At 37.5% G+C, this 25,557-nt stretch overlaps 3 protein-coding genes across 7 annotated transcripts; 1 reads left to right on the top strand and 2 right to left on the bottom strand.

Moving 5' to 3' along the window:
* Nucleotides 1–93: 93 nt before the first annotated feature.
* Nucleotides 94–5,322, bottom strand: LOC143212024 (ubiquitin carboxyl-terminal hydrolase 38). The gene is made up of 3 exons (XM_076430288.1): nt 3,632–5,322; nt 3,327–3,544; nt 94–3,094 (listed from the first exon to the last, which is right to left on the bottom strand). The coding sequence occupies exons 1-3, from the start codon at nt 5,104–5,106 to the stop codon at nt 2,151–2,153; spliced, it is 2,637 nt and encodes an 878-aa protein (XP_076286403.1). The 5' UTR covers nt 5,107–5,322; the 3' UTR covers nt 94–2,150.
* Nucleotides 5,323–5,553: 231 nt separating this feature from the next.
* Pgls (6-phosphogluconolactonase) lies at nt 5,554–8,489 on the top strand. 2 transcript variants are annotated; one of them, XM_076430310.1, is made up of 5 exons: nt 5,554–5,701; nt 6,120–6,309; nt 7,063–7,263; nt 7,338–7,621; nt 7,710–8,489. In XM_076430310.1, the coding sequence occupies exons 2-5, from the start codon at nt 6,189–6,191 to the stop codon at nt 7,818–7,820; spliced, it is 717 nt and encodes a 238-aa protein (XP_076286425.1). In that variant the 5' UTR covers nt 5,554–5,701; nt 6,120–6,188; the 3' UTR covers nt 7,821–8,489. The 2 variants fall into 2 exon arrangements, with proteins under 2 accessions (XP_076286425.1, XP_076286426.1); XM_076430311.1 differs by lacking the exon at nt 5,554–5,701 and adding an exon at nt 5,722–6,000.
* Nucleotides 8,490–8,831: 342 nt separating this feature from the next.
* Nucleotides 8,832–24,881, bottom strand: Scamc (Short Calcium-binding Mitochondrial Carrier). Of its 4 annotated transcripts, XM_076430295.1 has the most exons (9): nt 24,142–24,881; nt 23,253–23,379; nt 22,464–22,551; nt 22,090–22,201; nt 12,787–12,945; nt 11,834–12,091; nt 11,406–11,573; nt 11,068–11,322; nt 8,869–10,987 (listed from the first exon to the last, which is right to left on the bottom strand). In XM_076430295.1, exons 1-9 carry the CDS (start codon nt 24,331–24,333, stop codon nt 10,913–10,915), a joined length of 1,434 nt encoding a protein of 477 aa, XP_076286410.1. In that variant the 5' UTR covers nt 24,334–24,881; the 3' UTR covers nt 8,869–10,912. The 4 variants fall into 4 exon arrangements, with proteins under 4 accessions (XP_076286411.1, XP_076286410.1, XP_076286413.1 ...); XM_076430297.1 differs by lacking the exons at nt 22,090–22,201; nt 22,464–22,551; nt 23,253–23,379; nt 24,142–24,881 and adding exons at nt 20,311–20,534; nt 20,846–21,096 and having other exon boundaries at nt 8,872–10,987; XM_076430296.1 differs by lacking the exons at nt 22,090–22,201; nt 22,464–22,551; nt 23,253–23,379; nt 24,142–24,881 and adding an exon at nt 18,303–20,292 and having other exon boundaries at nt 8,832–10,987.
* Nucleotides 24,882–25,557: the final 676 nt, after the last annotated feature.

Consider the following 25,557-nt stretch of genomic DNA (forward strand, 5'->3'; position numbering starts at 1 on the left):
TGCAATTCGGGTGGAAAGCTTTTATTTTGCATAAAGATCCGCAGTCTATAAATGACGAAGATCGCCGGAGACTGGACAAGCATCAATGATCTATTTTTATTGTTTCGAACTGTACTTTAATAAGTCTTTCACACTCGGTCTACATTATAGTTACGGTTAATGTAACATAAATAAAACACGGATAGAAACCAAAAGCACCACACGTTGTAAATCGTTTGATCAATGCCGACGATGCGATTGTGCAGTTTAAAATGATCTGTTCGAACGCTCGCTTCTTCACTTCCCGCGGCCGCTTAATGCTCGTGCTCTCTCTCTCTCTATCTCTCCCTCTCTGTTTTGTGCCATTCTTCGTAGTGATGAATATATATATTCATATATAATATAATAAATATATATTTATATTATATATATATATATATTCATATATAATATCATGAAAATATATATATATATATATCGAATGAACAATAAATAAACGATGTTACATGAAGAATTTGTTCGCGCGAACTGTCTAGGGGCATTTACAAATCTATAAGACCTAACGAATACTGTACACTAAGAGCGTTTCTTGAATCATTTATAAATTAAAGTGGCTGATGTGTAGTCGTTTCGTTTGAATACTGAGCTAAGAGAAAATTAACATTATCAATTTGACAGTACAAATTTATCACAGATTCGTAATGCTTGGAGTGTTTTCTTTTCCTTTTAAATCGTAACTATGATTAAATACATCTATTTACAATAATAGCAACTATCGATCGTACACTTTTTCTCAGGTTTGCCCTGTTCGTTTTCGTAGAACGCTACGGATAGGTACGTGCGAAGTAAACTCGCGAAAAATCGTCGAATTCACTTCTCCAACGCTAGCAACACCGGATCGAACAAAACGATCCAAAGACGTTTCGATCGAACGGTGCTCCCAGCGTTGTTACCGCTCATCCCGAACCAGAAATGCCGTTTGTCAAGTAAGTTACGAATTTACGAACACCTTGTATATGAGATGCGATGTCGTGGATAAGCTTCAGCAATTTGGAACGTGGCATAGCATCGACAAATAATGAGCGCTAGTCTGAACTAACTGGGTACGGAGAACAAGGAAAGCCGATGATTATCAAACTGATAGTGTTCCCGGTCTTTTCGTAAAACACCTTTGCATATTTGTAAACACGCACGCACGTATAAACACAGCCAATTACGTTACGCTTCTTGCAAAGTATCTCGAGCTTATCATCTTTGACACAGTTCCTCGTATAACGTCGTTTCTCTGCGCGAGGAAACGACTAATTAGAAAAGTCCGATGAAAATTCTGTCACTGTACTTGACAACAGTTGAATGCAGTATTCACCGATCTACGGTACGAATTTGTTACAACGCGTTTACTCGAACATGTTTTATGAACCGTTATGAAATGTCGTACACAAAATGTCGTAGAGTATAATGTGCATCGTCTAACGTGTTACACAGAGTTATTTCTTTTTGTACAAACTGCTATGAGACAGGAATGAAAAATTCTCCTTCCTTAGACACGACCCTCTGAGAGCAACGGCGATCGTTCTTTCTCCCTTGTGGAGCCGAAAACAGAATTTACGTAACGTTTTTATACATACGTGGTACACCGTGTGTCGAACGATAAACGTACATCGGAAATATTAAAAAAGAAATCGGGCTACGGTAATATATCGGGTTGGCAAGAAAGTAATTATCTTAAGGTAAAATGATGATTACCTGAAATCGCACTTGGATCAGTTTTTTGCCGATAAAGATCAGAAGTTTTATGAGCACGGAATTGTGAAGCTGCCAGAAAGATGGCGAAAGATCATCGAACAAAATGAAAAATATTTTATTGTTTAAAGTTTCGATCGTTTATTACGAATTGAAGTTCATTGCTTGAATAAGCAAAATTGAGTTTTCCATTTCACCTTAAAATACCGAAATTACTTTCTTGCCAACCCAATACATATTAATTTTTATAAAATACTGTTTCTTTTGTCAGGGGTACTGAACACTTACACCGATCGAGGCAAATAGCACTGTAATTACAAAGGAACCGTTATCTTCTCCTCCCCGTAGTCGTAAGGAATATGTATTACAAAGTCACCGGAAACTTCAATTTCTCATAAAAGAATATATTATTTAAATATGAAATTAACCTAATAAAGAAAACGACGCGTGGGCATGTTAACTGCGCCTCGACAACTGCTCGGAGGAGGATTCTCATCGTCGGAATTCTCGTTCCTCCGCAGCAGCACGGAGCTTTGTCGGCCATGTTGAGACTTCTCCGCCTGATGCCTTAGTTCCTCGATGTAAGCCGTGGTATCGTTCGCCACCAGGCTTTGCAGTGCTTTGCTCAGCGTCGTTAATTCCGGTTTATCCTCGTCGCAAACCCCCTCGAACGGTACGGACTTCTCGTAGAATAATATATACGGTGTATCAGGCGGTTTCAGGTCCTTGAAGTCGTTGAAAGTCGTCTGTGAAACGTAGCTGTCGTTGAACTTGTACCAATTCTGCTTCGAGTCACGTGCGTACGTGAAGTAATGACCGTAATCCACGCTGTAGCCGGAGTGTACTACAGCAGCGTATAGTTGGTACGTTTCGGTGGTTGTGCATAACGGTGTCAATACCGGTAACTGAATAGTTTCGTTATACATTACTTTGTGCCGGAGTTTCGTTCGTAACCGGGTATCGAAATCGTAACGGAAATGCTTCAGTATCAAGATCAGATAGGTCGGCGTGTGCAGGATTTTGATAATCCTTTGTGCATCGCACAGTTTCATACACTTGTCGCATCGATACTTGTTATCGCCGGTCAGCTTCTCAGGCGTTAGATAGTAGTTGATGAGATCTTGCACGGATACCTCTTGGTTCTCCTGTATCTCCTCTGGGAAACACAGTTGCAAGTCGCGAAACTTGTCCGTATTATGGGAACTAGTATCACACTGTGCACACTGGTAAGTAATTTTGCATTTCCCTCCTAGAACCCTGTGTACCAGAGGTACCTGTGTACCGGTGTCCTCCCCACCTACAGATTGTATTCCACTGTCGGTAGAGTCTGAGTGAGAGTCGCTGAGCTGCTGGGACTGTGCTAGATCGTCACCTGTCGAATAACATTTAACGTTAACACTAGATTTACGGGACTCGTCGAAATGACGGGTTCTAATATTCTTAATTTGCGATTATTTATTTCACGGCTCGTGGCCTAGATCGTGGCCTAGATTGATCTTTTATCTAGCGCTTTCGACTACTGAAAAACCCCATCTTTGCATTATCGAAAAATGAGAAGGCGCATCCCGCACCCTTGCAATCCTGGAAACGACAGTAAATGGTACCTTGAGAAAAGTCAGCCAACGATTGCGTTTTCCTCTCTAACGATATACTTCCAGTTAAATCTTCTTCGGTTGTCCAACGCTTAATAGAACCTCCATCCTCATTCGTCGACGCGATATCGTTTATTTCTTTGTCGTCTTTATATTTCAGATTGGAATCGTTAGCTTCGCAATTTACAGTAGCAGATTTTTCTTGTTCGTGCAAGAGATTCAATAAATGACTGTTGAAATAAATAAATCAATTGATAGAAACAGCATTAACATTCGATCGACAAATATGTATATTTACGGTAGAATAATATATTAACCAGAGAAATTCTGAACTATCTTGTTGTTGGCCTGGTAGAAAATAAACTGGACGGGAAGCTAATAGAATTTCAGTTGGTGCTAATGAAATTCTTTTCGAGTACAATAAAAGAGTGAACAGCTTTTGTAAATTCTTAAGTACAACATGATCGTTCGGATTACTCGACGACTTGTACGTTAATACTTCATAACAAAATTGTCTGGTCATTAATAGTGCTTGCAGTACGCTGTTCATATAACAAGTGTTCCCAAGATTGGAAAGTCCAACTTTACCGGATTGTGGTTTCGGCGATTCGATTATAGGCTCGATCTCTTCCGTTTCGTTAACCCAGACTTGTTCATCCAAAATCGCTTTAACAACGTGCATTCTAGGTTGAACGGGGAAACTGTTTTCTATGTTACTATACAAACATTGACCTGGAAATCTTAATGTATGCGCTTTGAAAATATCGATCAAGTTTTGCATACAGTCCTTGCTCGATTCAGAATCTTCTTTCTTTAAAAATGTTAAAACTAATTGTATATTTCTCTCTGTAGCTCGAAACAGAGCTGGAGACCCCTGCTTTTTCAAAACATGAAACACAATTTCGGAAGCGTTCTGGCGAATTACCGGAACCAGCAAAGCGTGAAGCATAACATCGAGGGTTGCCTTTGTGACCTCGATAAGTACAGAATATTTGTTTTGCTTCTCTAAACCGAGTATAAATTTCATGATCCAGATGCTCAGTCGATCTCCCCTGCATTGCGGAAGCCAATTGCACAGCACCTTCAACGCGTGAGTCAATTGCGCATCATAGAGCGATTCCAAAAGGATCCAATTAACGGCTTGCGGTATGAAGGTCGGTTCTACTAGCTGTAATACAGCTGCTAAACCAGGTCCGGGATCTTGTTTACGTCTAGTGTCCGATATAATTCTATATAATGTTTGGAGACATATAAAAATTAAATTGTTCCTTTCGATATTCTTAGACTGTGTTTGTACTGTTTTCAAGAAGTTTTGAACTTTGGTTGCATTGTCAGTGAACTCGGAAATCTCTTTCGGATCGGGCGGCATTGAGAACGTAGACAGTCTTATGACAATCGCCTCGCAAAGGTAAGAATGATCCGCAGTGTCTGGCAGATACACATTGTATTTCAATAACGTTTGGAGTATCATCGTCAAATCGGACATACATCTGATCTCTGTGTTTCTTATCATCGCTGCGATTGCATTCAAAATCGGGATAACGGAAAATGGTGTCTCCGTCAGATACTTTGCGAACCATGCCAAAATCCCTGGGACCTCGTCCACATTCGATATCTCACCGTTGAGTATTTCCGTCAAAATACTTTCGTAATTGCTTAGTCGCCCGTACGCTGGCCCGCTTTCTAATTTTTTCAGTTTGCTCCATCCTTCGATAACCTCTGTATCTATACCAACCACTATCGAATTTAAACATTGCTTAATGTCGTATCGAAGAATTTGTTCGATATCCATTGTTCCGGAGTAATCACTTTCACGTCACCTTACACTATTCCCTTTTACAATTTTTAATTACAATTATTATTAACCTCAACCAAGAATGACTTTCACGAAAATCTAAATGACTTCATGGTTCTGGAGGGATAAAAAAACGTTGTCAACTTGCGAGCGCAAAATGTCTCTACTACGAGCAACGAGGCTGCTTTACATTGCGCAACAAACGTAATGACGTGGACCGTATTGTTATTCAAGGGCTCAAAAAATTGGTGGATGTATACTGGTGAATCCTCTGTGTCTGTATTGTACAATAAAGATAATTTATTCATGCAAAATGAAAAATATTGGATATTCATTACAGCAGCAAATGATTCGTGCCGCTTTTCCCATAAGACGCAATGTTAATTCCGGCACGAATTATTTGCGCTTCGTATACGTACTTACAGCGCAGAAAAGCGGCAAAACGCTCAAACTGTTAGCCAAATGTTACCGACAGAGTAAGTGAGGCCTTTTTTTATTTAGTTGCGCTGTTACCGTTTATACCATCTCTGTTTATACTTGCTCGCTTTCGCGCACGAGTTTCTAAGCATTTCTAAATTACGTGGATAGCCCTGTAAGTATGTAAAACATGTTCTCCATCGCAAAATTAGATTTCTGCCGACAAATAAATATGTCTTGTTTTACGAGAAAATTTCTCGAAGTCGTGTTTTCACAATAAAGTTGAGATCGTTTTCATATGACAAATATTGAGAAGCACAGTTTCAAAATTGATATATTGTGAGACTATGTTAATTATAGGTTATATCAATAAAATGTGCCGAGCACAAATTGTTTTTCCCAACGACGCAGAAAATATATGTCTTTTACACAAAATAAATGAATATACTATGATTATTTAGTATCGTTCGGAAGGTAGTTATCGCAAAATCATCACGTGCCATTGTTAATATTTAATGCTGCATTGTGATTACTGTTATCCGATGCTCTGTAACTGTATAATAACACCTTGCATCTTTGCACTTCCTATATAGTTCCACTCGTCACATTGGATTTACGTATGACTAAAAATTCGAGAGCTGTCTGAAAGTTAGTCGCAAATAATGGAGAAAATATTAATCGACCCTCGGGACGGATCTATGGTGTCATGTTTGTCTAACCTTCTCCAAACAAGTGCCGAAGAGGCACTTGCTAGCGGTGAAACGTTCAAAGTTGGATTATCAGGTGATATGATTCACTATCAATGTAATTTATCATTCCCAGAATACTAGGTATTGCATGAATTGTTTTTTACTTCAATTTTACTTCAATGCCTTTAAGATGTAAAAACGCATAGGTTAGTAACGATGTTAAAGATGTTCTGTAATTATATAATATAAGGTGATATTACAGAAATCGTATAACTTCTTTAAAATTGGTCCAAGGAACTTGAATTTTTTGAAGATGTTAGACCGACTAGTTTACTAGAGAATGAGTAAACAAAATTTTTGTTTAGATTGCAATTGGTGGGAATCATACGAAATTTTAAAAATTATGTTTTGCCAACTTTTTTATCTGAGCTTGTAATGATAATTTAAAAAATGCGTTTTGTAGAAAATTTTATCGAAATCGGTTAATGTTGCAATGTTTATGAAAATCTGCGACTTTTTCACCCTTATGCTCTCATCTTTAAACGTACGTGCATATAAGTTACCGAAATTTGTAAAATCATTCTCATTCTCTAGCAAACTAGTCGGTATAACATCTTCGAAAAATTCAAGTCGCTTGGACTAATTTTTCGAAAGTTATGCGATTTTTAAGAGTGTCCACTTAATATTGTCCCTGACTGTATTGTTGTTGAGGAAAAGTCATTTCAGCAGTAAATGGAAGATATGATATCAGTGAAAAATGTCTGTACAAATAGCTATAGCCACTCAACCAAATATTTTTCTTATCTACGTATAATATATTTATATATTTTTCTTAAATACTTATTAGGGGGTTCTTTGGTACAACTGTTGGCCACGTGTCTACCTAGCCTCACAACCGACTGGAGTAAATGGTGCTTTTTCTTCTGCGATGAAAGAGTAGTTCCTTTCGACAGTAAAGATTCGACTTACGGAGAATATAAAGCGAAATTAATTGGAAAAATACCAGTAACAGAGGATCAATTCATAAAAATTAATTCTGACTTATCCGGTAAAATCTTTGAATCTACTTTATCTTTCGTTGAAAGATTTGTTTGTTATCTCATAAAATTGTCCTATTTATAGCTGAAGAGGCTGCAAAAGATTACATTAAGAAGATGTCAGTTTTCTTTCCTCCTGATCGTGTTCCATGTTTCGATGTACTTCTCTTGGGGTTGGGTCCCGATGGACATACATGTTCGCTCTTTCCTGGCCATAAGGTTTTGAATGAATCAAGCTTGTGGGTCTGTCCAATTAACGATTCTCCTAAGCCACCTCCGTCTCGCATCACTCTCACACTCCCTGTAATAAATAATGCTAAAAAATGCATATTTCCCATTGCTGGATCTGGCAAAGCTGAAGTTGTTAAGGTGATTATATCATTGAAATTACAACGTATTTTTCTGATTATATTTATACGAAAGCCATATTTTCATTCTTAAATTTAATATCTCGCAGAGAATCTTACAAGATAGAGAAAGTTTACCAGCTGCTCGTGTACAACCACAAAACGGAGAATTATATTGGCTCCTAGACGAAGATGCTGCGAAACTTTTAGACACAGTCTAAAGATATTTCATAAAACCGTCTGTGACATTCCACACTGGTATCATGTTCTGATGCTTAGCATATTTCTTGGGCTTACTATTTTCTATACATATGTATGTGCATTTTACTTAAAATGATATTTAATAGATAAGTATAGTTTACAAGAAGATTTCCGACAATGTTTTGCTCAAATGTCTTTTTTGACATTGGATATTATTTGGATTATATCCGTCGAACATTTCAATTATAATGTTCTACTACTCTATATATATATTTTTTTTCATTTATATTTGTATATACTGAATAGAGATTTGGTAAAATAAGATGAAATATCTTACATCACTTTATTATTAGTTATTGCTGTGAAACCGTGCAATATAACTATCGAGAAAACTAGTGAACGATCTTTATAAATTCGCATGGAAACTAATACCTTCAATAATAAATTAATCATGTTCCTATAAGTAATGTACAAGCATTCAGTATAAACTGATTTCTATGTATATTGATCTTTCGTTTTTTTTTCTTGTTTAGTGGGTATATTATAAAAATGTAGCTATATATTTATTTTTAGTTAAGAGTAAAAACATAGGAAACAAAAGGTCAAGAATATTTTAGATTAATGAACGTATATAGCACAATCTGCTTCTATTTTGTAACAACTTTTTAATAAAGAAAAAAGAGAAGATATATACTTGAGATGAATAAAACATTATATTTTTGTTAAAATGTGAACGAAATAAAATAGTTATTTGCACAGAATAACGCTATGCGTGAAAATTTTTGTAACAAGAAAAAAAATGTATCACAAATAAATTTATTAACATATTTTAAATACGGTTACAATCAGTCGAAATATAAAGTATACGATTCCAATGATAAAAAGTCTATTTAATACTGAATTCAAGAAGATACATCGTGAAGATACAAAGTATAATTAGCAAAATAGTAACGTAAAATTTCTACAGGATTATTTTATTTGCAAGAATAAATATTCATAGTCATTTTTTCCATACAAGAGTCAGTATATCAAGATAATAATATAATAAACAATTATATATAATTGTTCGGAAAATCATAAAAGATATTCTTTGGTGAATGAGACATAAAACTGTAGTAGCAGGTAAATAGGTAATACAGTAAAAAGTGACTATTTTTATACGAAGCACAACTTACATATATTCTTAAATGGAATATTATTATTAATATGTATATATGTATGTTATATTATGTAGGATGAATATTATAACATACATATATATTGTACATCATATCTATATATATATATAGGTTGAGGCAGGAAGATCGTTTTTAACATGAAACTAAACATGTATTACATAATCTGCCACCAGTCAAATTCGACAACCAGTGTTAACTATATAGGAACCAAATTGCTTTACAATAATGTATAAATTATGTTTATTCTTTACAAAAGTCTTACGTGTACATGAACATCGAGCCATAAAAAGAACCAGAATAGCCCTCATCAATTCGCACTGTTTCCGAATTTGTAGTAACTACCAGATCAGCAAAGAAAACTGTGTAATATTGTATAATATATTTGACTTTTTGCGTAGAGTACTAAAAAGAAAGTGTTCTCTTATAGCTCCCTTTTTCAACTTATAAGAATTATTTACAAAGCATTCTTCTGAAAATATCATGGCTGTCTCATAACTTAAAAATTACACCAAATGTCAACACGAATTATGATATTTTCCTGTACAATATACTAAAATTGTAAATGCTATAATTACCCAAAACACGGGTTCTGCGATTTTGCATTTAAACATATGTTCTGCCTATGTAAAAAGTGATGGAAAATAGTAATTAAGGTACTCCTAGTTCTATAAACGCAGTACCATAAATATTAGCTCGCGTTCATCCAGAATGTATTACGAAGATTGCCGAGCATTACCACCATCACTCGTCATTCGTATTCTTTTAATGGGTAAAAGTGAATAGACGCGGCAATAAATACTATCTCGCGACGATACACTTCCATAAAGCGTCACTGTACATATTTATAATATACACGATATACACATCTTGTTCGTAATATTCATTAACCAGAATGATGAATTATGTCGGAACAAATTGTGTAACAGATAACGCACGAACAGCGTTTAATATTTGTTCGTGGAGTAAGTTTTTTTAATACATGAATTATAAAAAAGATCGATGAAACGTGCAGTTTTCTAATTGCAATTCACAGCATAACATCCTGTTTTCCAGAGAGATTACTATTACTATATTATTACTTTTGTCGACGAGTGACTGGACGATAGAATTAATAAAAATTAAATAAATTTCAGATGTTATGCACTGAATCACGTTCCCAGTTTAGCTTATAACCATACATATCACAGTATCAATATAACCCTACCCTCCCTATTTTCACAATTCGTAACATTTTCTAGTGTATTTGTTAAGGAATACATTCTCGTTTATATTTTGATAAAACCATGTTTCGTATTATCAATACATGTACATGTTAAACCATTTTCAGAGCACTTTGCAAACTGTATGTGAAAAATTTCAGTTTCTTTTGAGTTTCAATGACCAAACGTATTTTTCTCCATTTTTGTGTTTTTCATAAAAAGAAATGATAAAATGAAATTAAGTGGTAATACTTCTTTTCCGAAGATTTTTGTACTATCGTTTCTATTTCGAAATGAAGAATCTACACATTTATTCTGCTTCTTAGAAACAGAAATGTACATGTGGATAACCAACAGGGATTACAACTGAACCATTAATGCCATGTATCGAACATACGCACAATGTACACGTACGAATGCATTGGAAGTTATTTCGAATCCCCTATACTGACCATTTTATTACAATTAGCCTCTCTTGATTGAAATCTTTCACAAACGTGTGTTAATCGATATACGATGATAGCGTTGATACGTCCGGGAGAAGTAGAAATAGTGAACGCTTAAATAATTGGGAAAGCCTCAAGTTAACAATAAATAAGCGACGTTACGTTCAACAAGGGGCGGAGCGTGCCCAAATTGCTTATACTAGCCGATGATTGAATGGCTTTATATATCTTTAGATAGATTTAAAGAATAATTTAATTAAATTAATATCACCTATAACATAAATATTCATCACGTCATATTTACACCTAGTAGTCCTCTGAAATTCTCGTAGACTATGTAACTAATCGATACAGCTGGGGCCACCTGAAATCGAAAATAGATAAGGTTATAAATGCTTCTACAAAATTATAGTTAACCTACATTTATGATTAATTGCGCTATACCTTTAAGAAATTTGGTGTTAAACCTCTGTATAATCCACGGAATCCTTCGTTTCTAATAATTTCTTTAAAAACACCGACCATGGTGTTAGGAGATTTATCTGGTGCAATATCAGCTTGTAATCGTGTCCTAACTAAAGCTAACGGATATGAACACACTTGGCCAGCTGTACTAGAAGTTGTTCCGCACAGTAATAATATCCAAAACGGTGGTTGTTCGTTTTTGTCGTGTGTTCGTAAATACCTATTCTTTAAAGTCTATAAGGGAAAGACAAATATTAGAATCGGAACACCTGTTACACATTCAATATACTACATATCGCATAATTCTAAGTACTCACTTCGTACACGGCCAGGTCAATACCAGCGTATGGAAGTATCCCTATTAAATTCGGGATGTAACCTTTGTAAAAAGATCTTAGACCTCCTTGTGTATATATTTTCTTTGTGGCATCGAGTAAACCAGAAAATTCTCCTGTTTTTCTAAGCGCAAATCTAGTTTTGAGTACCTGAAACACATCAGCCATAGCATCAGTATCCGGTAATAAACATTCGACTTGTATTACTATTACTATTACCAAAAGGAGCACTGATGGAAGCATCTCTGGATCATCTACATTGTATTTTCTGAAACATCTCTCAGATGTACTCTTAGAGATTTTAGATTCCACAGATAATCAAGGAATCATTCGAAATGAATAGTCATAGTTTGGTACAGATACTTTCATTCGTGTTCTCTGCTGCACTATTGCTAATGTTCTTATAATACCTCTAGCGGATATATGGCTGACTGACTGATTCCTCCGGCTAAAGATCCTGCCATTAATCGTTCGTATAATCCGAGCTCTCGTACATCATTTCCTTTAAGTGCTCTCTTAAGCTGTTCATAAGCCATGAATTTTAGCGCGCTTTCAGGTCCGATTTTAAGTACGTTTATACCGTTCCCTCTCCAAAGGCTAATCGATCCACCTTCACGGAGCATGTACCTGAAGCAACTCATAATTTTGCAGTGTCGGGTTCCGTGTACCTGGAATTATGTTTCTTCGTCATAAAATAAAACAAAGCTGAAGCTGACCATTTTCTCTATTACAATCTCACTGTTTACAATATTTAGACTTTTTAACGCTAATCATACCAGCCACAGAATGTGTCGGATAGACATTGTTTTATCAAAATTACAAGACTGAATTTATTTAAATTTTTCACAATTTTTATAATGATACGTGATTAAATAAAGAAACTTATTGATCAATTTCATCATTTCAATGATTACGGTCGTGGTACGGTTAGTGTTAATAGGTGTACTCTACGTTTTATTGAAAAAATTATCCGAAGAACGAAAACAACAAACACGTTAGGTCGTTCAAAAGAAAAAGACTAGATTTTTATGAAATTTACACATCAGATAATCTTTATAAAAGCATTTTTTTCCTATTCTTTGCCAATCATCCATACCTAGATAAATTTGTTATCAAAAAATTCACAATTTTTTTTCTAGAGCGAACATCGTCGTTGACATATCGAGGAAAATCGAGTTTTCCATCCTCAACGTTGTCACTCGTCGTCCCTTTAGATATGGATGATTTTTAGAAAAAACATTCGACATATATTTCTTTGATCTGGAAACTGTAAATTTCGTTAAAAAAAAAAGAAAGAGAAAAAAATCGTCGTATTATATTCGACCGTTATCCTTTCCGAGTAATGTTTATTTCTCAAGCTCACCTGCAGGTACACTTTAATCCGATCCAAAGGGGCGGTACACGTTCGCGAGACAGCACCGGCTACGCCACCGGACACCAAGTGTCGCCACCACATTCCAGAGACCATTTCGCTAGTCGTGAAATCTTCGGGGACGCCAATGTCCTCACCAATATCCATATACTGAAAACCGTCATAGAAATTATAATCAATCGTGTCGCATACAATGCATTGCGATTGTGATGACGGCATCGTGTTTTTTCTACGGTTATGCGCATGTTATGTACCGAGAATTGGGGCAAAACTGCCTTGCATTTGAAGACAGTCCATAGCGCGAGAAATCGAATTTCGTTTCGATATGTCGTGCGCAAATAATTCGCGAACGATTTAACCTCCTAATCTCCATGTTGCATACGTTTTAATGTTCTATCCGATTCGTTATTATATATGTATATTTTTTTTCTAAGCGTGCTCACAACAAATTCGTGTACACACGGTACACAAATCGTGTAGCCGCTCGGACATGTCCGTTTGAATTTTTTCTCGGGAAAGATGAACAGTGTGGACACACATCCTATCGGGGAATTAAATGCTGCGACAGAATCTCTTTATCTGACTTGCGCTCAAAGAAGCTGGTATTAACTAGTTTAGCATGATCAGTCGTGCTAAAAAAGCCGACTGTACTCGATCCGGTAGTCGGGGAACACCACGTGTCAGATAATTCTTGAACTCCGATCAGTTGCAATTTTCACGCCAGACATCGTGAAATATACAACGTCTGATTTTCGACTGTTTTATCGGTCGCAGACGTTACGTCACATTTTTCCACGTGCCGTTTCCAATGATCGGCTCGGCTCAATTTACGTCGGAGACGGTTTTTCAATGTGCACGCCACTAGAAACGACCTTGACAATTTCGACACACACACACCAGAACAATATTTAGAAAACGGTTTGGCATTGGCGGGGCATTGGATAAGTCGATAAGTGAAAGTTTATACAAATCGGCCAATATTCAAGGATCACCAAAAACGCCGAATGGAATTTCACTTGGCACCGATATCAAAGGTCGACAGAAAAACGTGTACGTATACACCGTGCTTTTTTAGAAACACGGGCCTGCGGTCGCACGAATTAAAAATTAGGACATCTTTAAAAATTATGTTTTAAGTTTAACTTTCCAGAGTACATATTCAGTGAAAAGAATTAGTACTTGCAGAGGGTGTAAAAAGTATTCGTTCACCTTCTCAAAACGAATAACTTTTCCAAAATTGAAAACAGCTTCAGTTTTTTTGTGAATAAGTTTTTTCTAAATTGTTATCGGTCGCAATTGCCAAGGAAAAAGGCCACGATTTTTAAATTTTTTATCTGCACCATAACCTTTACTTTTTATAACTATTAAGAAATAACAATTTAAAAAAAAATTATTTACTAATTCAACTAATCCCACCAACGTCTGAAAAAAGCTCAAGCTGTTGAGTCCAATTTTGAAAAAGTGTACGAATACTTCGCGTATACTGTTTTACAGTATATTACTCGCGTATAGTGTCTACAATCTCAAAACTTTAAATTTAGTGTTTCAAGCGTAAACAAAGGTGTGTCGACTACACTAGTAAATATTTATTTTGCATTAAAGTAGTTGTTTCATTGCATAAAAATTTGTTCCCAGTAAAAACAGTTAATACATTAACTTTCTACAGAAAGTAGAGTGCGAGTAACCGAAGGTAGGTAAAGCTAATGATTTTTAATAACTGTTACTTCCAGTTAATAACAGGGAAAACGATATTGCTGCCTGCGCGGAGTGGGGGGGAAAAGAATGTTTTATCATCAACTGGATACGGAAGATATTTCGATAAATAGCGCAAAGGTAGACGCAGACATTCACGCAGCACGTGTCAAACGAGTGCTCGTCATAGAAATAATCCAAGTCTTTTCTTTCCGAGAGTTAATATATCGAAATGTTCTATAATTGCGAGAGCAAGTGAGCAAGCTAAATGCCGTAAACAGTGCCGCGCCATGATGTTTGCGGGCCCTCGACAATTTTGCAGTAGATCCACTGATCTTGACTATATACAATCTAATCCTGTTCTCGTAGGACTGAAATTTTCGAACAGGGAAAATCGATAGACGAAATTACGAAATTGCACCGGGGAAGCCGGATTCATTGTCGGGTTTCAATGAATTAGATTTCGACCTTGTACATCTTCGATTGATTACACAAGAGGTTTCTATCGTCATTACTGCTTAAAAAGAATGTCGCAAAACATTTCGATCGGCGACTAAACGTTTTGCTAAACTGTCTGGAAATTTTCGTAGAAAAACGTTTTTTAAACGCTTCGGAATACATTTAAATATTTCCGATAACGGCACTTGTACTATGGTTTAATCGTTTTAACCCTCATAGGTTCCTCGTGGCAATTGGACACGGTTTCCCTGAAATAAGTTATACTGTTCTGCTATTTCTAGGTAAATTTGCCCGGAACTTCGTTACTTTTATTTTTCTAATACTAAACCTACCACGAGGGGTCGAATGATCCATATTAGATGTTTTATTTGACAATTATTGAAATTGCGAAGGTGTTTTCATGGGAATTTATCGAATATATTTTTTGACTCCAGTATATAAAATCTAATCTTGTTATTTTTATGATACTATACACATCAGTAGAAAAACCTAAGATGTAAATGTTTTATAAAAAGATGTGAACACCGAGGGACGGTTTCAATTCGTGAAATATTCGAAATGGGACACGTAATAGGATCTTCTTAAAAAAAAAAAAGAAAACCGCCTGAAGAACAAGTGTTTCGTCACCAGGGGCTTTCTTTTGTGTTTGAACTGTTGCACTGTCCGATAGATGTGAGCAAGCGAGCACGATGAAAAAGAATACCGGAAAATCGAAACGAATACGTCACTTGATAAAGCACGAAGAAGTGGTCGGTATCGACGCCCGCGGCGATATCCATTGTCTACGTCTACGTATATAAAAGAGAAATATTCAATCGTGTCGCGGCGTGTTCGATTTTGGTTGAACGAACAACAGAACTGAAAAGGTAGAAGAAGCGTGCAGCAGCTTTCTGTGGTTATGTACGGGCTGCTAGCCAACAGATTGCACTTGGTGTCTCGCCCAATGTCGCCTTTAAATCCACATCTATTCGGTTAATATCTCTCCCAGCGTGAAGACACACGCTGGTCACGAGACTGATTATTTTAATCCTGGTTGTGCGGCAGGAACAGAGAATTCACGAGAGAACGCCTACAATCGGGTATCGTAATCCATTCGACTCGCCATCATGCACGCCGTTACTTCGCGTGGACAAACAGAACAATCGTGACATTAAGGAAAATTGATCTACCGTCGGAGTAATAGCTAATAAAACACGTTTATGTCAATAGGGGCATGTATATAGTGAATTTAGAGCCTATGGAAAATGTAATTTGAGATCGTTCGATGTACAATGAGAGCCAGAAGATCATCGGTATAGTGTAGTCAGGCCAGAAATCTTACGGGAAAAATTGCTTTATTATCTGAAAACCTAGCTTTCGCAGAAGGCCCAAAATTCGTGAACTTCCCAAAAGGGGCCGGTTCCCGAGACCATTTCAAGCGACATTTTCCTTTGCAAAACTGTTATCCGCGGCTTTGTTTAGGAGTTATTTACGAAAAACACGGACCAATCAGAGCGCGACCTAGACGCGAGTTGCCACAGTCGGCCAATAGACAGATGGCGCGCTCTGATTGGCCCGTATTTTTCGTTAATAACTCCTAAACAAAGCCGCGGATAACATTTTTGCAAAGGAAAATGGTCTCAGGAACCACCCCCTTTCAGGAAGTCCACGAATTTTGGGACACCCTGTAGATAATCGTACACGCTAAATATTCGGGTTAAAAAGATTTACTGATAAGATTAACGAACGGACGATATATGTACATATGCTAAGCAGTCATTGCTTGAAATTCCTGTTGAATTTTTTTTTTGATCTTCCCGATCCGATGAAGAGATTGTATCAACGAATTCAATTGAATTATTTTGTTTTCTAGCGATCTGCTACCTGTCGCAAAAATACGAACGGCAATGTTGGTTAGAAATTACGAGGAAATCGATATCGCGAGTCGAGTGTCGGATAACAATCGTCCGGTCACCGGTTAGAATACATACATACATATTTCGTATCGAAGCATGGCACATAAATGACGGCCATAGTAATGTTAATACTCTTGTTGTAATATTAGCGATTTTCAAAGGATTCTTTATTTAGCAAAAAACGCAGAATCAATTACTCGATTCCGAAATAAATAATCTCCGAAAATCACGCGTGTTTTACGCAATTATTTGCGTTTAATACTGTTACCTGTGGATTACCGGACTTATGCAATTACACTGACATAATGCAATAATCCTGCCTAAATGTCATGTGACATAATGGCATTAATTTAATAATAGAGGACGGTCAAGACTTAGGCGCGGCGATATAAAAATATAGATATATCAACACTCTAGCGACGGGCATTAAAAAACAAAAGAAATATAGGATTAATTAAAGATAGAATTCGTTGTGCAATTATTTATTTTGATAATTTGAAATTGATTTTACGAGTCGGTAGTTCCGCTTCCCATTTATTCGAACGCTACGAATGTTCCCGCGCTCGCGCCGGAGGAATGTTTAAAGCAGAACAATCTCGAACAAACCGGAGAAGGGACAGAAAATTTTACATTCACGATGAATCATCGCTTTGCATGAATGAGTCCAGCAATTTGTCAATGCATTAACACCTAACGCTATGGTGTCTGAACTGCTAGAAACTTGCTCTCAATATCCTTCGCCAGAGCCACATTTCACTCTCGTGCTATTTAAAATGTAGGTTCCTACAGCATTCGCGCGAGCGCGGAATCAATGGGAACACGTGTTCCGTCTAGCTGCTGTCAGTTTTCGCCGGTCAGCTCGTGGTTATTCTCGAACCGTTTTCAGTTCGACTTTTAACTAATAAATTATATATGCAAGCATACAGACAACAAGTTTCGATATTATTTGACTTGACAACAACAACGCGTCATCGTAAGCTGTCCGATAATTAACATTCGTTACGCAAATATTTGTACAAATAAGTTGTTTTATCAGCCGAATTGAATTTCGCAAGAATGTCGTCGGAGCGTTCAAGAATGTACCTATGAGAACGGTTCTTTCTCAAGCTTTCGCTTTCTCCTCCCGCCACGTGAATTTTCGCCCAGCCTTTCCATAACCTCTAACCGACTTCGCAGACAGAAATCTGTAACGGTGTATCAAACGATTCCTCGTGTCTAACCTCAAAATCCGTATCGAAACGCGGATTTGAATCGTCACGCACAATCAGTTCAGAAATCTTAGAAAATTTATCAGAAGTATTCACGGCGTTTATTTAGAGATTGTACGTTCGAAATTCTATTTTAAATACACGATAGAGGTTAGAACCGCGGTGTAATTCCCGGCCAGATTTGGACTCGTTGCCCCTTTTGAGTGCCCATAGATAGCTAACATTGGAACAGCATGGTGAGAGAGACACTCACCCGTTGCAGAAGCTCATGATAGCCTTGAAGAAATTCCTCGCAAACCTGGCAGGTAGACGGGATGCTCTCGTGCTTCAAAATTCCCGGCTTTTTTAACGTGTACATCCCTAACGAATATGTATATAACGGAATCGGCGAACGGTTTTCACCGGAATACATATAAATACACTGCGATTACTTTAGGCCGGAAAATATTTAGACTAGGACGCGGTTCGATTCGCGTGCTACACCAACGTGAACTATCCTCGTGTCAGTTGTGCCCGAGGACACGTGAACGACGGAGGGAACAAGCGAAAGAATAAAAACGAGAACTATTTGAAGATTCACACAGCGAATCAAAGAAAACGAGCCTCGCCACGATCCAGCGATTCGAAAGCTCGGAGTCCGATCTCGAGACTAAAGACTGACGAGCGCGAAGAAACGGTGGGGGAATAGGGAACGAAGAATCGGTTCATCCGGGGATGCCCCCACCATTCACTTACAATGTCTACTCTACAGCATGCGTCACACCAGTAGGTATGTACGTATATCTGGGAGAATACCTGTTAGAATGGGTGCATACCTAAATTTGCGGATCTTCATGCTTTTGTGGCTTATAAAAATGTTGAGAAAATGCTCGAGTATCAAATTCAACAGAATCTAGTACAGTTTTGATGTATTTCAGATTTGCAAAGGATCTACCACCGGAAATAAAATTCTAGTTTATTCCACTTTCTTTAAATTCGTCTATAAAAATTGCAAACTGCATAAACATCCGCAGTCTAACTATTACAGAGCAAGGCAAACTCTAGTGGAAAATCTCCCGTAATATTTGCAACGTCTGGTACTACGATTATTTTAACCATGACCGATTTCGCATTTTTTATTTTCTGATTATTCATCGTGTTGTTATAAAAACTGCGAAAAATCTAAATAAACTTAGTCTTGCGATTTCTATAAAACAATGCACACATGCTAGTCACATTTCGCGCTCGGTATGGTTAGTGTGAATAACCTGGATTATTTCGAATATGTATTTAAAAAAAGAAAGTAAATATAGCAGACGTTGGCGAAGTAATTTATTTTTAGTTTAAATATGTATTATAGTGAAATGTTTAATTATATTATATGTTTGAAAATGTTTAGAAAATATGTGACCGAATCTTCGATAAACATGTTGTTGCTCCGATTTCCGTAAATTAGTCCCGAAAAATCTACAGTTTAGTAACTACAACATTACGTTGTGAGAACGATTGAAGGTTATACATAGGAAATGTCCGTATTCAACCATCAATTACTCGCACTCCGCTTTCTACATAGCTGGTTACACGGAACTTTACATCAGTCCAACATAAATAAATTTTTACTATCACTACTTGCATAAATAAATATTTGTTAGTGCGATCGACACCTTTGCTTACGCTTGAAACGCTAGATTTAAAGTTTCGAGGTTGTAAATACAATATGCGAGTAACGAAAAGTTAAGTACGTTTTAGCTGGCTCCCGACAAGTATGCGGAGAATGCGTAACCCACGTGGCCCCCTTTTCACGTGAAAGTTAACCATCCTGACTCGCAAATTGTAGCGACACCTGAGATACAATTTTCCTTAGCAACTGCAAAGCGGGGAAATGCTTTTTGCGAGCTTGTTCGAAGGTCGACGGGGATATAAGGAAGTGGGGATGAAAGAAAAGAGAAAAATTTATTGAATTGATTTAATGATGTTCGTACCCGCGCGAAGTACGCGCTAACTAATAAAACCGAGTCCAGTCATGGTAGCTGCATCACAGAAATACCCGAGTCATAATGAAGTACGTCATCCTTTGAGGAAACTGATAAACCGGGCCAAACGGTAAATACATGTAAGTACATTTCCGAATGCATATATTGACACGCGGGTGCAACGTGAACATGTTCGTATATTTTCATAGCGACTGACGCGCTCGGAAAACTCTAATCAATTTGAAAGTCACGAGGGAACGTGATTCTCTATTTGTAAAACTACTTATAGAAATAACGTAAATGTCTTACTTGCTTCGATGGTTAATTAGAGGGAACATAAAGAGTCGGTCCACGCACACAGAACTCTTAAAATTTATGACGACAAGTTTTCGTGGCGGCGCTGTCTCTAGGCCTAGGGCTCCGAGACCTGTGGTACAGCACTATAGTCGGGTCTGTACCCAGCAGACGATGACCTCACAGCCTAGCACATATATGTACTCGGCTGACGAAACGTTGAGACATATTTCGCCACCCTAAGAAAGCCCGCCGCTTACAATCAAGTTCAAACTAAATAGAAAATGTGATAAGTGTAACGCGTTCCATTATAAACATTCATTTGTCTACGTGAAAATTCGACTTGATCTCTTGTTCGAGTAATCCGTGTGCTTTCATCGAATAATTTTAATGTGAAATGATCATTTATCATTGATCTGTGCAATATATTTGGCTAGGTAGAGAAACTAAAGGTCAGATTAGACACACTTCTGCAGTAGGTATATTCTCATTATGTTTGTTAGATAACAAGATATAAGTGATCGCGAATATATATATATATATAATTTACGTGTTTTCCTTCCGTTATCACTTCTAATGAAACCGTTGGTGCGTTGATAAATTAGCATAACATCGTTTCCTATCATTGTGTGCGCTACACCTATGCATCGTGTCAGGGTTACAAATTCCGCGAGGACGTAACGTTAAGTAGGTGATTTGTTACTGGGAAAGGAATTTGAAAATTTAATATAATCGGAACATCCAATTTCGAAGTCACTCTGAATGCAAGGTTTCACTCGACGACCGTTTCGAAAACCGAATTAGAACTTTAGAAAGCGCATCGCTCGACTTGCAACCCTTTCCGATCACTATACGAGGGTAAGCGATTGTGCGGGGATAAAAAAAGAAAAGAGGCTTTGAGGACGCATGCGCGTGAAGCGTGCGCGCTTGTAACGCGCTTGCGCGTACGAACCGAATCGACGAGCAGAGGTGGACGTCGAACACAGAGAGCGGGGAAAGGTGCTGGAAACAGCTGGCAGATTATCAAGGTCATTTCGAATGACAGCCACACGTCACACCTCCGGTCGAGCCCCCTCTGTCGACCAATCAGAGGCCCGGAATCGACTCGATCTCTTACCACTTGTACACATGCAAACTACATCCACGAGTTCATCGTACAATGGTTATCTAGCGGGCAGACGCATAGAGCCATTTGCGCAGCTGCATTTGTGTTTCATTAACGAGGGATGAGAACGCGTAACTTTTACCGCTTGTTCAAGATAAACGGAACCACGTTTCCAGACAATCGTTACGGAAATTATAATACGCGTCAATCGTAAAAGAGGACCGAGAAAAAAATAAAGACACTACGAAAACTCGTTCGTAACAATTTATTAAATAAATTATTTTAGGTTTTTCTGTTGTTGTTAGTCTCTTCGATACTATTTTCTAGAATGATACAGGATTTAGTTTGTATATGGAATCCCAACGATCGTTAAGAGTAGACAGCGGATTTTCTGCATTCAGTGTACATATTAAGAAAGAAAATACATTTCTATTTAGCGCAGTTTGTTGCAATTCAGGTAGAAAATTTTTCTCTTGCATAAAGATCCGCTGTCTAGTTGAGAGGTTAATTTTAATTGATGGACGCCATCAAGGGCGATATGTTAGACTCGTTAGTTAATAGCGAATGTTGTATTAAAGTATTTAAAAAAAAAAGGAAGACACATAGTATTTATTTGACGTTATTCTATGTTTACTTGCTAGTTTTCTAATATAGTTACACCAATGGTAAAGTCGTGTGAACATACTTACGTTCGTGTGATGCCAGTATTCGATAAGGCCCAGGAGATCGGTACTCGGGGCATAAAGTAGAAAATCTCGCCACTCGTTGAAGCTAATCGTAAGACTTCCATCTTTGTCCATTCTATAAATCGGATAATATAAGCAATGTGAATCGACAGCGATAAGAGATTCTTGAAATAACAACCGTTTTATCTTGCGAATAAAAATTATGAAATAGAAAAAGATTTATGTATCAACGTATCGATCCCAGCGCGCGAAGCTCCGATGACTCATGCTATTGTCGCCAGAGCAGCGTATAGCTTGAACTATACGTTTCTACTCAACTACACACGTCGCGTCGTTTGTACGATTTGCACAAACGTACACAAATCGTTGCTGCCTACCTTTGCAACAATTTCTTCGCTTCGCCGTCGGCCATTTTTATGCCCAGTTCCTCGAACGATTTTATCAGTTCCTCCAAGTCAATTTTCCCTGAAAGAATAAAGAGCAAGTCATAAACACGGTCAACACAAAGAAAATTGTGTTTTCCGCGACACCGAACGACGATGCGTCAATGTCGAATGAATAATAAGAAATAATGACGACAAAACAGTAATCTGATCTCCTCGACACGTAGTAAACATTGCTACAGGTTTGTGTTTCGATGAATAGTGTCGTTCATCGATTAATATCGCTTCAGGAAAAGATGTTGCGTCTAACAAAATGAAACATTGTTTCTTTTTCTTCGATTCGTATTTTCGAGAATTATTTCTTTTCCGATTTGTGAAATTGAGGAAATTTATGTTAGCGAATTTGTTGAGCGATCAAAAACCGTAATAAATAAGTGCAATAAAATTATATTGCGTAAAAAATTTAATGGGACATAATACGACCTTGAAGCGGCCTTAACCCCTCGGATCGCAGACATCATTATCTACTGTTACGTAGGATGACGTGATGGGTGATGCTTATCCGGAACACACAGTAGATAATGACGCTCAACTAGTCAAACTTTCTGTGTCTCCGTGTTGAGACGAGTTCAAGACCCTGTTATGTCAATAAGTAGTATAATGAAAAACAATCGGAGCAAATACACTAGAATCGCAATATAAATTATTTTCAGTGATAATTCGGTGTTGCATCGCAGTTGAAAACATTTCATCGGTTAATATTTCTTGTTTAGATTTACTAACCGTCTTTGTTCTTGTCAAGATGGGTGAACTGTAGACGTAAATTTTTTTCATGCTCGCGGACATAATGTATGAATTCCGCGAGACTAATGTCGCCACTTTTGGTGCTGTCCGATCTAGCCAAGAATTCCTGGAAAAAACAATTACTGTAATCTAGGAATCATCGTATCAAACATAAAATAAATAACGTGGTCGTGGGATACTTGAAAAATTGTATTCAAGAATATTGGTAATAAATACACTGAAAAGTTCGAGATCTCTACGTATATATAGATCCTTTTGTGGGTTCTTTAAATGTACTACAGAGAAACCGTACGAGTCCGGCAAAAATGTGTGTAAATCTATTCCCAGATTATTTGTAGCCAATTGAAATTTCGCTTTTTACCGTCCAATATTAGAAACTGTCATACATTTGAATAAAATTTGAATACTCAAATAGTTTATGAAGCTCTGGAGTTACATAACTATGAAATTTAAATTCGTAATCTCACGCGCAAAAATAACGTGGAAAAATCTGTATTTAACAGCGATAGACTCGAAATAAAATATAAAATCATATTATTTTCGAAGTAATCGAGAACTTTGAATTTTATGTAACATCTGCAGTACGCGATTAATGGTTGTGCATGCGTACACGCGTTTTCGCGGAGTGAACAATCTAATCTCGCTTATAGCAGGATTTTCAGCGGAAGTGCGACTGGAATGAATGGAGCGTTGAAGTAAACGTGAATGGCAGGGTAAAAAGTAATTGATAGCCGGTATTTTCCGAAGAATCTATTTGTCAGGAATGTGAAAGTCACATGCAATGTCCGCATTGCTCGGTTCGATCGTACGTTGTCGCCTACGTCGAGGTACAGAGAGCTTCACGCAAGTTTTCAAAAATTCAGCTTACCTCGGCGTAGTATTTATCGACTCCGACCTCGCGGAGCGCCTTTGACAAGTCCTTCACGTCGATTTTCCCATTTCCGTCCTGATCTAAGTTTTGAAATATCTTCTCGAGCCGCTCCTCGTCCTCGGCCGGCAACTCGTGCAGATAATGCGGTGGCTTTACGCCATGCACGGCACTTACTCGATTACCAGGCATGTTTCTGTCACGTCCTGTGCTCCCCAAATATTTCCGAGGATTTCCTCACACAGTATCCTCGCACACATACACCCAGACACGTCACCGTTATTTTCTCTCCCGTTTCCTTTCTATTTCTCGAGGCTACGGGTCTCCACTCGCCGAGTTTTTCTCTGATCACTGCACGGAACGTTTTGATCGTTAAACAAGCTTACGATAGAACTCATAACTGCATCACACACGTGGCTCGCGAGCAGTGTGCATCGATTTTCCTCTGAATAACTGGCACGTTTTCTACCTACCGAGTAACGTAATCCTGCGTGTGGCCGTCACGTCGTCGATATTTCACGCGTTCTCTCACTGAATACTTGCCCACTGTAAAGATCAAAGTAGACCACGGAAAACGATCGGAACTCCACACCCTTCCTCGCTGTGTAATTCCAATAAAATCGACCGTGTACACTCACTGTATTACTCACTGAACCACAATGAGGCTACCGTACTACTCGCGTTCGGAACCTTACAACAGTTACGGTACAACCGTTTATGCACTACTGAATTCAGTGTCGCTGGAGTGTCCTGGATTGTGCGCGGTTCTACCAAACTTATCTACTGGGCAAAGGCGCGCGCGTCGCGTGAATTTGAACTCACTTGTCAGGATAGAGTTTGCAGCAATGGGAAAATAGCATTTTAAATAGTAGATAGTAAATAATCCTATTTATTTTAAACTGTGCTTTAAATTTGAGGCAGTAATTTTTGAAAATAGTATTTTATTTGAAGAAGAATGAAGATATTTGTATTTTGCCTTCATTTTCAATTTCAAATATTATTGCCGAAAATAATCGTTCGAATTCATGTACAGCTTCAATCTCAAACGTTGGAAATATGAATTCAGTCAAGATAAGAAGAGAATATATTGAAATATGTTACTAAATATTTATTTATATACCAATACATTGTGGATGTAATTAGAGGTAGTTCAAATTCATTTATATACTATTGCAAATATTTGAAAATAGTGTGTTGCAATTATGTCTGTAGTTCTAAATTGGTATTTAATTTCCAAGTTGGAACGAGGATATTTGATTTCTCACGATTGAGGCCAACAACGCCATCTAACGACAAATTTTAGAAAAATGTTATGCTCTCCGTAACGCGAAGAGAATTTTCTAAACGCGCGAATAGTTTGAATTTGATAAAAATTTCTGTTCTGAAAAATTCCATATAAATAACTCTGCAATTCGG

The sequence above is a fragment of the Lasioglossum baleicum genome, chromosome 9 (assembly GCF_051020765.1).
Source record: "Lasioglossum baleicum chromosome 9, iyLasBale1, whole genome shotgun sequence".
NCBI lineage: Eukaryota > Metazoa > Arthropoda > Insecta > Hymenoptera > Halictidae > Lasioglossum > Lasioglossum baleicum.